The following is a 14,421-nucleotide window of genomic DNA, read 5'->3' as shown; positions in this document are numbered from 1 at the left end:
CTCGCTCACACGGCTCAAAATATTTACTACTGTACAGTTTGTTTAGTACATTATAAGGGTGCAAGAAAATAAAGCTGTGGTTCATTCAATTCTCAATTTGTTACATATTTGATTTTTTCTCTAAAAGAGAATCGATAAGTACAGTTGAAACTAGAAGTTTACGTACACTGTGCAAAAAGACACATAACACTTTTTTTCTCACTGTCTGAAGTTAAGCCAGACTAAACCTCTCCTGTTTCAGGTCAGTTAGGATTATAAGAATTATTTAATTTGCTCAATGTCACAATAATGAGAAAGAGTATGTTTTAGATATTTTTTTATTACTTTCTTCAAGGTCAAAAGTTTACATACATTTCCTTAGTATTTAGTAGCATTGCCCTTGAACTGCATAACTTGGGTCAAACATATTGGGTAATCTTCCACAAGCTTCTGACAGTACTCTGCTGGAATTCTGGCCCATTCCTCCTGACAGAACTGGTGTAACTGAGCCAGGTTTGTCGGTTTCCTTGCTCGCACACGCCTCTTCAAATCTGCCCACAAATTTTCAATCGGATTCAGATCAGGGCTTTGTGATGGCCAATCCAAGACATTGATTTTGTTGTCCTCAAGCCACTTTAACTATTTTGGCAGTGTGCTTAGGGTCATTGTTCATTTGGAAGACCCATTTGCGCCCAAGTTTTAACTTCCTGGCTGATGTCTTGAGATGTTGCCTTTATATTTCCACATAATGTTGTTTCTTTATGATGCCATCTATTTTATGAAGAGCTCCAGTTCCTGCTGCAGCAAAACAGCCCCACAACATGATGCTACCACCTCCATGCTTCACAGTTGGTATGGTGTTCTCAGGTCGACAAGCTTCCCCCTTTTTCCTCCAAATGTAACGGTGGTCATTATGGCCAAACAGCTCCACTTTAGTTTAATCAGACCATAGGACATTTCTCCAGAAGTTGAGATCTTTGCCTAGGTGTCTTATTGCAAACTGTAATCTGGCTTTTTTATGTTTCTTACGGAGTAACGGCTTCTTTCTTGCTGAGTAGCCTTTCAGCCCATGTCGGTGCAGGACTTGTTTCACTGTGGATGATGACACTTTCTTACCAGCTTCAGCCAGCATCTTCACAAGCTCTTTAGCTTTTGTTCTGGGGTTGATTCGCAGCTTTCCGACCAAAACACGTTCACCCCTGGGACACAGAGTCTGTCTCCTTCTTGAGCGGTGTGATGGCTGGACATTCCCATGATGTTAATACTTGCGTATAATTGTTTGAACAGATGAACGTGGCACCTTCAAGCATTTATAAATTGCACCCAAGGAGTTCCACAATTCTCTCCCTGATTTCTTGGCTGATTTCTTTTGATTTGCCCATGATAGTTTTGGTAATTCTAAATGAACTGAAAACAGGAGAGGTTCAGTCGGATTTAACTTTGAATGGTGAGAAAAAATGTGTCGTTTTGCATAGTGTATGTAAACTTCTGGTTTCAACTGTAGTACCTTCTAAAGTACTGGATCGATAAGCAGTGTATCGGTAAAAGTAGTAGTACTCATCCCTACTTGTTATGCCTATTTAATCTCTGCTTGTTTTCATCAGGGCTTGTCATTGTTTCAAAAACACAGACACAAAAAAAACATATCCAGATAAACCATGCCATCCGGATAGAGTGAATTTGATTGTGGTTGGATGAGAAACTATAAACTATAATATTTGAAGCTGTATCGTAGCTGCTATTTCCACTACTCATCATTGATCATGTTTGCCGCCATAATTATTATCGCAACGCAACTGTCACCTTAGCTGTGCTTGTTTCTACTATTCTGTTGTATTAACTGTCTTAACACATACGTTATATTCACATTACTCTAAATATTATTATAGTTACTGTTTGCTTGCATCTTTGGAAGTGTGTCTGTCTGTCTCTCTCTGTCCATCTGTGTGTCTTTTCTCTCTTTCTCTCTCCTTTTCTTCCTCCCCAACCGGTCAAGACAGATGGCCGTCCTCCACAGAGCTAGGTCTGTCTGACCTTCCTGCCTGTTAAAGGGAAGGTTTTCGTTGCCACCGTACTCTACAGAGGAATTATTGGGTCTATGTAAATCATAAATAAGTCATTGAGTGTGGTCTTTACCTAGTCTGTAAAGTGTCCTGAGATAACTTTTGTTATGATTCGACACTATAAATAAAATTGAATTGAAATTGAATTGAATTGAGAAGTATAAACATATATCATTCCGACACCCTATTGGTTGTTCGCTCACATCCATCTGCACATGACACATTACACTTACACTCCAGCAAGGAAATAGCAGACATACAGTATGGAGCCTAGTACGAAAATATGCATGGCAGAGACTCAAGAGAACTGGAGTGAAATGTCCCAACCAAACACCAGCAGAGAAGTTGGTAGCCAGGAAGACCAGTCAACCCTTCTACATCCCTGACCATACCTTGAAGATTTTTTGGAAATGGTTGGACGCAAAAAACAACTCTTTTCAAATGCGCTGCAAAATCTGCCCACCAAAGTACTACGCGCTAATGGCTTTCAAAAACTGTTCTTCGCGAGGTACATTAAAGATTCCGCAGAACATTTCTTGGGGGTCTGATTCAGAGGAGGACTGCTAACTTCAGAATTGGTCAGATGAAGATATTCAAAAACATTTAGACAAAACAATAACTTGGGGTGAGGGGTGATGACGTATAATCAAGAAGCATTTGAGCCGAGGCTCGGATCACTTCAAGTAATGTGAGTATAAGCGGGCCTGGGCCGCTGGAGAAGAGAATGGGGGAACAATCCCGCTAAAGAATGGGGCACATTACACAGACTTTGTACTAGGGAGCTGGCAGGGTAAATTTTGTGTGAAATGGCTTGTGTTGGTGTGAAAATTTGAGAATTGCAAAACAAATCCTTACACACTTAATTGCAGCCCCAAAGGGGCTTTAGAAAGGAGGTATGTCACATGGCGCATAGAGTCATAGGCTGTTCCTGATGTCAGTCATGTGTTTTTTGTGTGTTCAGATAGGGCTGTCTGACATTGCTTCTCATGCTGGTCTTACCTTGACCAGCCTAGTCCAGAGAGGACAGGAGCTTGTTGACAAGTTCAACATCCTAAAGGTGGACCGCCAAGAGTTTGCCTGCATCAAGTTCCTCATCCTCTTTAACCCAGGTTAGTGACAACAGACACTTTTTGTCCATTAAGCTTAATATTGGCAACATCTTGGAACATCTTGGATTGCGACATAAATCTCTGTTTCTGTGTGTTACGAACTATACCTGGATTAGAGGAACTAGGGTCTAAGGGCGCACTCACACTGTCCTTCCGCACCGGGCCCGATTCGCAACGCAACTACGAGCACGAGCACGAGGCCTACGGTGGTTCTGATGTCATTTAAGTGCGCCTGTTCGGACATAGAAATAGAAGGACGGACCATGCGCGGACATTTAACAACAACAATGGCGGTGTTTACTGCAGATTTGGTCGGATGAAAATATTCAAAAACAGTCGGACAAGACGCACAAAAACTCTGAGGTCTATGGAAAGATTTGTAAACAAAGCGACGCATTGCGATGACGTCATCCATCTGGTGACGTGTTACGACGCGATGACGTATAGGCAGCAAGAAGCATTGGCCGAGGCCCAGGCAGTGTGAGTACAAACGGGCTGGCAAGCGGGGGGAGAGGGAGGGGGGGACAAGTACCCTAAAGCCCGGGGCGCGGTGCGGAAGTATGTGAGTGCGCCCTAAATGTTCTTCCTCAGCCATAGTTCCTGGTGTCCAAAAAGTCCCACCTCTGGTAGAACAGGAACCATGGAGAAGCAATTTGCATGATGCGTGTTTGCATCAAACACGGCTGCTTCAGATGTTGCAACAACAAAGTATTTGGTCAAAAAGTGGCTGTCTAGAGAACTAAATGGGCACTTGATGTGGTTCCAGGGGTAATATTATGAAATAAACTATGAATGATGCCAGTTAGAGAAAGAATAACAATAATTATACTTCTACATTTCTCCAGTTTATCCACTCCATGATGTGAAATTGTCAACTTTCGCTCTATGTAAGTTCATTGTTTGTTGCTTTGCCTTTTCCCCACTTACCAGATGTTAAACAGCTTGGAGACCATCAGTTCATAGACAGTGTGCAGGAGCAGGTTAAAGGAGCCCTGCTAGAGTACACACTGTGTTCCTCTTCTCACCTTCATGGACGCATGGCTCATCTGCTGCTTTGTTTATCTGAGTTACGCTCTCTCAGCACCATTGCTGAAGACTACCTGTACTGCCAACACCTGAGTGGTGAGGTGCCCTGTAACAGCCTGCTCACTGAGATGCTTCGTGCCAAGAGCAGCTGCGCATAAAGACTCAGAGACTCTGTGATTGTCTGCACATATTGTGCTTTAAGACTGAATTTTAGCAATGGCATACACACACACACACACACACTGGAGATGAAAATAAGAGAACAAATAAAAATATATAAAATCCATTAATATTTGATTTATTCTGAAATATTGTTATTTTTTTAGAGGATCTCTGGAAAATCCTTGGCGACAAAGTAATGTCTATAGCCCAGCTAAGACCAAAGATTCGCAACTCAACGACTGAAACGTTCAGGACTGCAACATTATAAAAAACCTGCCCGTTCACACCGAGACGAGACGATGTATCATCTCCATTGCAACGTCTCTCTGTCTCTCTGACTTTTCAGGCTTTTTTTAGCTAGATATAATTAAGCACTATAAAATATAAATGAGGACAGAGACAGAGAGATACTTGCTACAGCTGCATTTCTAGTTGTGATGAAACAGAGAAAATACCGTTTATTTCCCTGATTCACTGCTTTGTTCTGGATCACGGAGCTCCCTCTGCTTCTTCATTGTACAGTATTGCTTGCTCGACCCTCTCTGTCTCTCTGTATGTCTCTCTCACACATACACACGTGTGCTCGTTGAGACTCCGTCAAATACGGCATTTTCAACCAGCTGACAGTCTGTAAGTGACTTGACCAGTGGACTTTGCTAAGACTTGATTGGCTGTTGAAAAAGCTGACGTGTGTTACGATGTGTGTTGCGATTTGACGAGTCGAATCGCTGGCGACGACATCAGCCGGCTAGATTCGCAACGAGGCGGGTAAGTTCACACCGCTGCCACTCTCACCTGCGACGTTTGAAAACAGTTGCGTTGCGAATCTTTGGTCTGAACTGGGCTTTAGAAACCCACTCCAGTTAGTGTGGAACTGTGGAAGAGACTGAGTCAGAATGGACCAAGATCAAACCAGAGCAGTGTGAGAAACTAGTGATGTCCTGTGGTCGCAGATGTGCTGAAGTCATTCAAAGCTGTGGCCTCTACACTTCCTGTTCATTTTTGAATCCCATAGAAGAGAACATTGTTGAAATCTTCTCTTCTAACACAGTGGTTACTGTTCTCGAATTTTGATCACTGTTTTTTTTTCACAAAATAAAGGTTTTTCTTGAAGTGCCTTGGTTATTTAACAAAAAAACATGCTAGTACAGCAGTGGTATAGACACAACAGATATTCTATCAAATTATGAACAATAAAAAATAACAGTATTTCAGAATAAATCAAGTATTAATACTTTGTTCTCTAATTTCAACCGCAGGATATATATATATATATATATATATATATATATACTATATATATATACGTTGCTACGTAAAACAGTCCATTATTAAGAATACAGTTCTGATCTGGAGGACCATGTCCATCAATCTGCAGAGAGATTTCTGGTATATTTAAGGTCAGTAAAAATCATTGAAATCAATATTTTGTGTCAAATGATTGATTTCTTTAGGATGTAGTTGTGTAATCCGGCTGTTAAATGTGATGTAACGCCCTTTCAAAATACGATTTCCGGGTCCAAGCGCTCCGTTGAAACAAAACAGACAACAACAGCCGAACATGTGAACAATTATGGTCAGTTAGACGTATTTTTCATGAATGAGATTTAAAAAAACTCAGATCTGTTCATACAACGGGGAACACATCACTGCGGTGTTGTAAAAATACGAAGCTTAGAGCGGCTTGGACCCGGATATCATATTTTAAAAGTCTGTTATGTCGCGACTTAACAGTCGGATAAGTGAAGGAGTCTAGAGCGTGTTTGTCATTGTTGCAAATGTAACCCTGATGGGATGATGCAGGAACCCCCCCCCCCCTACATTGTTTCTTGTTTATGAGTTGGGTTATGATTAATTGAATACATTTGAACTACATTAGGTCATATTTTTATAAAACATGCAGCAATTTCAATTGGACATTTCAAACTGCTCTGTATGGATGTTATACAAGACAGTTAAAGCCACTATATGTAGATATCATAAAATGATTAGTTGTGAAGAGAATATCTTTAAAAATAATTGAGAAAAGCATTTATGTTGGACAAATATAGCCTGCCTAATCGGTACCTTCAAATTAGACATTTTATCCAAAAGCAATTGCCACATTTTCCAAACCGCCCCCCTGAAGCTGAGATGGACCAATTCCTGTCTCTCAACAACGTACAACACAAACGACTGATATCTGTCCTTTATAATAAAACTGCTCTTCTGAACCCAGTCCCCACCGTCTCACCTAAAAATGCATGGCAAAAGGATTTGGGGATAGACATTACTGATAACCAGTGGAGGGACATTCTGAAACTGGTTTACTCATCTTCGATTTGTGCCAGGCATGGCCTATTACAGTAGAAGGTGCTTCATAGAGCCCATTTCACCAACGCTAAACTGGCTAAGATATACCCTAGTCACAGTGATGCTTGTAACCGTTTTGGTCCGATATATTTCAAATCCTCAAACAGGCTCCTAACACAAATTTGGAACCCAATCCCCTGACTGCTCTCTTTGGGCTCCCTCCGTCTAAAAATCTGCCCATTACTACACAACGTGTCGTGGCCTTTACCACCCTGCTCACCAGACGTAACATTCTCCTTAAATGGAAACATGTTTCTCCACTGACTCATAATAGTTGGATACGTGAAATTTTTTACAATGTCTACGGTTAGAGAAGTTAAGGTTTTCAGGGGATCTTTGACAGCATTCCACCAAACTTGGGACCCACTACCGGCTCTTATTAGTAATAGTTTTATTGTTATTCCTGATGATGCTAAGGACCTTCCTATGCCTGGAAGGAGACCCCCCCCCCCTTTTTTTTTTATTTCATCTTTTCTTCTTTTCTTTTTCTTGAATTACTTTATTTATTTTCGCTATTAACTATAGTTTTTACTCTATCTGGTTTAATTGTACTTTTGTATCTACATTGTTATATGTTAGTTAATTACGTAGTTATTTACTGGACCATGTCTGACATGGGTTGTTGGGAGGGATAGTGGGATTTATGTTGGGTTTTTTTGTTTTTGTTCCTGTTCCTCGCTTTAAAGCAGATTCCTTGATACATTGTACAACTGTTGTACCTTTTTTTGTTTGATATCTGCAAAATTCAATAAAAAAATGTGGAGAAAAATAATAATAATTGAGACAATCCCAGTGAAAATTAGGGCAGTCTACGTATTTCTTTCAGCCCATTCATCTCTGTGTCCCTGGGTCAGATCATGGGGCCAAATGGAGAACCCCATAGGACCAATCTGTGTTATTCTGTTGTGTTCAATAAAGACATTTTTGTCATGAACGGTACAGAGATAACACACAAAAACGGGTGGACCCAATGCAGAAAAGCACACAGAGTAAAAGTACAAACAAATATTTAAATGAACTACAAACAAAACGCAAACACTACAGGGTAAACAGGTAATACAAATGACGAGACGGTCGAGGGAAAAACAGGAACATGGTGACGACGGAAATCAGGGAGATGGACGAGGAAACAGGAACACGGGAAACTACGGAGAAAACCGAAAACAAAACACGATTAGAATATACTTAACGATGGGGAGGGTGATAATCACAACGAGAAAAGGAATGCCAATCCGGGGGGAATAGTTTTACCAATGAAGGAAAACAGCGGTCTGGCGCTGCATGCCTGTCAGATCAGGGTATTAGTAGTAGATAAGGTGATCAGCGTAACAGGCTGCAGCTTGGGGGAACGCCTACCGGACCTAGACGACAGGAAACGAGAGGGACACAAACATGCAGGGAAACACAGACAGAGGGAGACAAACTCACAAAAATGAAGAGAGGAGGATACTGGCAGAGCTGAGTCTTGGCACCTGGTGCCCTCTCAGTCCACCAGGTACTGGAAACCCCGTCCACGGCGTCGTACATCCAAAATGGAGCTTACTGTGAACGCCGGATGGCTGTCAACGGTACGGGGGGGGGGGGGGGTGGTAACTGGCTTTACCTGGGATACATGGAAGGTTGGGTGAATCCTGAGGGACGCAGGGAGCTTCAAGCGGACAGCACTGGGATTCACAATGGCTTCGATCTCGAACGGACCAATAAAACGAGGAGCGAGTTTTATTGGACTATAAGTCAAAGTGAAGGTAAAGCCCACTGTGCTTGACGGGAGTTCAGTCTCTTGGCGGTCTGGATATACTCCAAGTTCTTGTGGTCAGTCCAGACCACAAATGGAACTTCTGCCCCCTCAAGCCAATGTCGCCACTCCAACGCTTGTTTAACCGCTCGTAGCTCACGGTTTCCGACGTCGTAGGTCCTTTCTGCGGGCGACAGCTTCTTGGAAAGGAATGCACAATGGTGAACCTTATTGTCAGATACAGATCCAAGGCCTCCACCTCTACAATGAACTGAAGGGCAGTATCAGGTTGGACCAGCACGGGAGCGTACTAGAAACGCTTCTTTAAGGTCAGAAAAGCGTTGGCGGCAGGAGACCAGTCAAACGGAGTAGAGAGGGATGTCAACCTGGTCATCGGTGAAACTACCTGGCTGTACTGACGGATAAAATGACGATAGAAATTAGCGAAACCCAAAAATTGCTGAAGTTGCTTCCTTGAGGTGGGTGTCGGCCATTCGGTCACAGCAGTGACTTTAGCAGGATCAGCCCTAACCTGTCCACTCCATGATGTAACCCAAAAATGCCACAGAGGAGACGTGGAATTTGCATTTCTCGGCCTTAACAAAGAGACAATTCTCCTGGAGACGCTGAAGAACCTGACGAATGTGCACCACATGTTCGTTCAAGTCCGTGGAAAAGATCAGGATGTCGTCGAGGTACACAAAAACAGAACGATTTAGCATATCACGGAGTACATCATTAACTAGGGCCTGAAAAACAGCTGGGGCATTAGTTAACCCGAACGGCATGACCAGAAACTCAAAATGTCCAATTGGCGTGTTGAAGGCTGTCTTCCACTCGTCCCCCTCCCTCACCCTCACAAGGTGATATGCGTTGCGATGGTCGAGCTTGGAGAAGACGGTTGCGCCATGCAACGGTTCTCCACCAGCTCCACCAGGCCTCCCTGGGTTAGCCCGGTAGAGGTACAGGGTCAGGGACGGATCCAGGATAAGGGATGTGGAGACCCAGCTCCTCTCCTCTGGACCGTAGCCCTCCCAGTCCACCAGGTACTGGAATCCCCGTCCACTGCGTCGTACATCCAAAATTGAGCTTACTGTGAACGCCGGATGGCTGTCAACGGTACGGGGGGGGGGGGGGGGGGGGGGGGGCGATGGCAGGCAGGCACAATGTGCTGGTGGTTACTGGCTTTACCTGGGATACATGGAAGGTTGGGTGAATCCTGAGGGACGCAGGGAGCTTCAAGCGGACAGCACTGGGATTCACAATGGCTTCGATCTCGAACGGACCAATAAAACGAGGAGCGAGTTTCTTTGAAGCGACACTCAGGGGAATATCGTGAGAGTTCAACCAAATCTTTTGTCCAGGGCTGTATCTTGGCACAGGAATGCGATGGCGATCCGCCATCCTACAGTTTTGCTCCACCGTCCTAAGCAGGCCCCTTGGGTCTCTCTCCAAATCCGCAAACTCTCCGGAGATGGTGTTGGACGGACGGAACAGCTATCTCAGCTTCCTGGGCCGGAAACAGAGGAGGTAAGTAGCCCAAAGAAGCCTTGAAGGGGGACATACCTGTAGCGGTACTGGTCAGGGAGTTGTGAGAGTATTCGACCAGGAAAGCCGCGATGACCACAACGAGGGATTGCGAGCACAGATGCAGCGAAGAGCGGTCTCCAAGTACTAATTTGCCCTCTCCGTTTGACCATTAGACAGGGGAAGGAACCCCGAGGATAAACTGACCTTTGCTCCTAAGGCCTGGCAGAAGGCCTTCCAGACATAGGAGGTTTATTGAGGACCACGGTCTGAGACGATGACCGCTGGTATCCCGTGGAGGCGAAAAACATGGTCGCCCAGGATTTGCTCCTTCTCCATGGCTGACGGCAGCTTAGGTAGCGGGACAAAATGGACCATCTTAGAAAAACGGTCAACAATGGTGACAGTAGTGTCTTTACCTTGGGATACGGGAAGTCCAGTAACGAAATCCAAGGCGATATGGGACCATGGTCGACCGGGTACCGGGAGAGGGCGGAGAAGACCTGCTGGGGGAGGATGAGAAGCCTTTCCCCGAGCGCAGATGGTGCTGGCCAGGACAAACTCCCCGGTATCAGTACCCATGGTGTTCCACCAGAAGTGACGACGAAGAAGAGACAAGGTCCTGGTGATTCCGGGATGACAAGAGAGACAAGAAGAATGACCCCTCTGGAGCACCTGGGAGCAAACGCCGTCAGGAACAAACAGATGCCCTGGTGGACCACCACCAGGGTCGGGGTTAGAATGTTGAGCCTGCCTGACGATGGTCTTGATCTCCCAGATCAATGCTGCCATCACACAAGAAGAGGGAACGATGTTGTCCACTCCAGATTCTTCCTCCTCGGCTTGATGTTCTTACTGCCAGGAATATAAGTCAAAGTGAAGGTAAAGCCCACTGTGCTTGACGGGAATTCAGTCTCTTGGCGGTCTGGATATACTCCAAGTTCTTGTGGTCAGTCCAGACCACAAATGGAACTTCTGCCCCCTCAAGCCAATGTCACCACTCCAACGCTTGTTTAACCGCTCGTAGCTCACGGTTTCCGACGTCGTAGGTCCTTTCTGCTGGCGACAGCTTCTTGGAAAGGAATGCACAATGGTGAACCTTATTGTCAGATACAGATCCAAGGCCTACACCTCTACAATGAACTGAAGGGCAGTATCAGGTTGGACCAGCACGGGAGCGTACTAGAAACGCTTCTTTAAGGTCAGAAAAGCGTTGGCGGCAGGAGACCAGTCAAACGGAGTAGAGAGGGATGTCAACCTGGTCATCGGTGAAACTACCTGGCTGTACTGACGGATAAAATGACGATAGAAATTAGCGAAACCCAAAAATTGCCGAAGTTGCTTCCTTGAGGTGGGTGTCGGCCATTCCGTCACAGCAGTGACTTAAGCAGGATCAGCCCTAACCTGTCCACTCCATGATGTAACCCAAAAATGCCACAGAGGAGACGTGGAATTCGCATTTCTCGACCTTAACAAAGAGACAATTCTCCTGGAGACGCTGAAGAACCTGACGAACGTGCACCACATGTTCGTTCAAGTCCGTGGAAAAGATCAGGATGTCGGCGAGGTACACAAAAACAGAACGATTTAGCATATCACGGAGTACATCATTAACTAGGGCCTGAAAAACAGCTGGGGCATTAGTTAACCCGAACAGCATGACCAGATACTCAAAATGTCCAAGTGGCGTGTTGAAGGCTGTCTTCCACTCGTTCCCCTCCCTCACCCTCACAAGGTGATATGCGTTGCAATGGTCGAGCTTGGAGAAGACGGTTGCGCCATGCAACGGTTCGAACGCGGAATTGATCAATGGGAGGGGTAACTTGTTTTTGATCGCGATGTTATTGAGGCCACGGTAATCTATACAGGGACGTAGTGATTTATCCTTTTTGGCCACAAAGAAAAAAACAGTTCCCAGTGGAGAAGTAGAGGGACGAATGATTCCTGACTTGAGCGTGTCATTAATGTAAGTCTTCATAGACTCTCGTTCGGGACCTGACAGGTTATAGAGACGACTAGTGGGAAACGTTGACCCAGGCAACAACTCAATGGAACAATCGTAAGGACGGTGAGGAGGTAAGGATAACGCCTTAGCCTTGCTAAACACCTCAGTGATATTGTGGTACACGGGAGGCACGGAGGACAAGTCAGGAGGATCAGGTAGAGAGGAACTGGGGGCACCAGGACATCTAGGAGGAGCTGAGCAAAGACAAGAGGAATGGCAATTGCTACTGTTGTGAGTGATAAGCCAAGGGAGACCAAGAACTACGGGAGCATTAGTGGAGGACATAACATGGAAGGCAATTGACTCCGAGTGGTTCCCAGCAAGAGACATGGTTAAAGGCAAGGTCTCTGCCGAAATCTGAGCGAGTTTGCTCCCACTGAGACTATTAACATTTAAGGGAATCTCTAGCTGGTCCACAGGAATAGCGTTAGCCGTAACAAACTCAAAATCAATAATATTCGTGTCAGCCCCAGAGTCAATTAGTGCCTGAAGGGAAAATTCCCTGCCCTCACAACACAAAATAACGTCCGAGTTAATAGGGACAATTTGGAACAACTGAACGACTCAACAGGACCCCGCCTGTGACTGGTGAGTCTGACAGTTTAACTGTCTACGACAGCTAGCTATCTGATGATTGGGAGCTCCACAATAAATACATAACCGGTCTCTAAAGCGCTGCTCACGTTCAGCAGGAGTCAAGTAGCTACGACCTAGCTGCATGGGTTCCTCCTGGTCTGGAGCGGAGGACAGGGGAACCAAGTTGCTCATGGGTACACAGGAAGTATGCTCGGGGAAACTGGTAATGGGACCTGGAGTTACGGGGACAGCTGACTGTCTCTCACGACGTCTCTCACAGCGTCTCTCACGACGTCTCTCACGACGTCTCTCACGACGTCTCTCACGACGTCTCTCACGTAGACAGTTGTCTATCTTTATAGCGAGGCTAAAGCAGTCTCAGACCTACCCACTAAACTGTCCTTAACCTCCTCATTAAGCCACTGAAAAAAATACTCTGAAGAGCCCGATCATCCCATCCTAATTCTGCCGCTAGTGTGCGAAACTCAACGGAGTAATCAGCAGCACAAGCAGACCCTTGGCGAAGATCCAGCAACCGTTGCATGTTGCGTCGCTAACGTGGCTAGCTTCCATATAGACAGTGTTTTCAGCTGCTGAGATTGTCCTGATTCTGTATATCGTAAGCGACATAACATTTCCTGGTATGCAGCATAAAGAGTTGACCAAACACAACAAAGTGGACCAGCCAACCAATCAGAGCACACTGGGCTTTCCGGGAGGGGAGGGGGCAGAAGCTCAGATAGAGCCTGCCACACAGAGGTGCTGCATGGGTGCTGTAGCAATGGACAATACGAGAATTTTTTTGTGTTTTTGTGACTCAGTGACAGAGTGGGTCGTCCTCCATTCGAGAGATTGGCGGTTCGAGCCCCAGCTTATCCTTGGGCAAGACACTGAACCCTGAATTGCTCCCCGTGCTGCGCATGGGTGTGTGAATGGTTAGATTAGATGGTATGTAGATGTCCTCTGTGTGAATGGGTGAATGTAACAAGTGTGAAAGCGCCTTGAGTAGTCAGAAGACAGAAGTCAGAAGTCCATTTACCAGCATGTAAACCCATTGTAGTTGACCTGAAAAATATAAATATGACCCTGAAAACTAGCATAATAGGGCCTCTTTAATAATCTAACCTCTTTCATAATTTGAGAGAATATCCTCCGTGTCTATGCCACTGCTGTACTAGCATGTTTTTTTAAATAACCAAGGTTCAACAAAAACCTTTATTTTGTGGAAAAAAGCAGTGATCAAAACTAGAGAACGGTAACCAATGTGTCAGAGGAGAAGATTTCAACAATGTTTTCTTCTATAGGATTAAAAAATGAACAGGAAGTGTAGAGGCCACAGCTTTGAATGACTTCAGCACATCTGCATCCACAGGACATCACTAGTTTCTCACACTGCTCTGGTTGGATGTTGGTCCATTCTTCTTCAGTCTCTTTCACAGTTCACTAACTGGGTGGGTTTCTTAGACATTACTTTGTTGCCAATGATTTTCCAGAGATTCTCTATGGGGTTTAGATCTGGACCCTGGGCTGGCCATTTCATTGTTTCAATATTCTTAGCTTCAATGAACTGGTTCACCTGTTTTACAGTGTGACAAGGGACATTGTCTTGCAGGAAAATTGGAAGTGATTGGGAGACAGATCCTTGCCCTGTTCAGCACTGAACTGGGGACCAACTCCAGCTGCAGTGTTGAACTGATTCCCCATTGAGATTCTTCTCATAATCCTGTCCTCTCGTCCACAAAATAAAGGTTTTTGTGGAAGTGCCTTGGTTATTTAGAAAAACATGTTAGTACAGCAGTGGTATACGACAATTCACCATGACGTCACAGCAATATTTGTTCTTCCAGGTGGCAAAAGCCGAAGCGTTCTCCAATGGCATCACTAGTA

General features: G+C 44.9%; 1 protein-coding gene across 1 annotated transcript in view; it reads left to right on the top strand.

Annotated features, from left to right (window-relative positions):
- Positions 1-4,335, top strand: part of nr5a1b (nuclear receptor subfamily 5, group A, member 1b) — a gene marked incomplete at both ends in the record, with an annotated part of 32,315 nt that extends 27,980 nt beyond the window's left edge. The window contains 2 exons of the mRNA XM_083930092.1: positions 3,004-3,151; positions 4,082-4,335. Of these exons, the coding sequence (XP_083786218.1) occupies positions 3,004-3,151; positions 4,082-4,335 (402 nt within the window). The remainder of the gene's footprint in view (positions 1-3,003; positions 3,152-4,081) is intronic.
- Positions 4,336-14,421: the final 10,086 nt, after the last annotated feature.

This window comes from Echiichthys vipera (assembly GCF_963691815.1).
Source record: "Echiichthys vipera genome assembly, chromosome: 16".
Classification (NCBI taxonomy): Eukaryota; Metazoa; Chordata; class Actinopteri; order Perciformes; family Trachinidae; genus Echiichthys; species Echiichthys vipera.
This window is presented reverse-complemented; position numbering and strand designations above follow the sequence as displayed.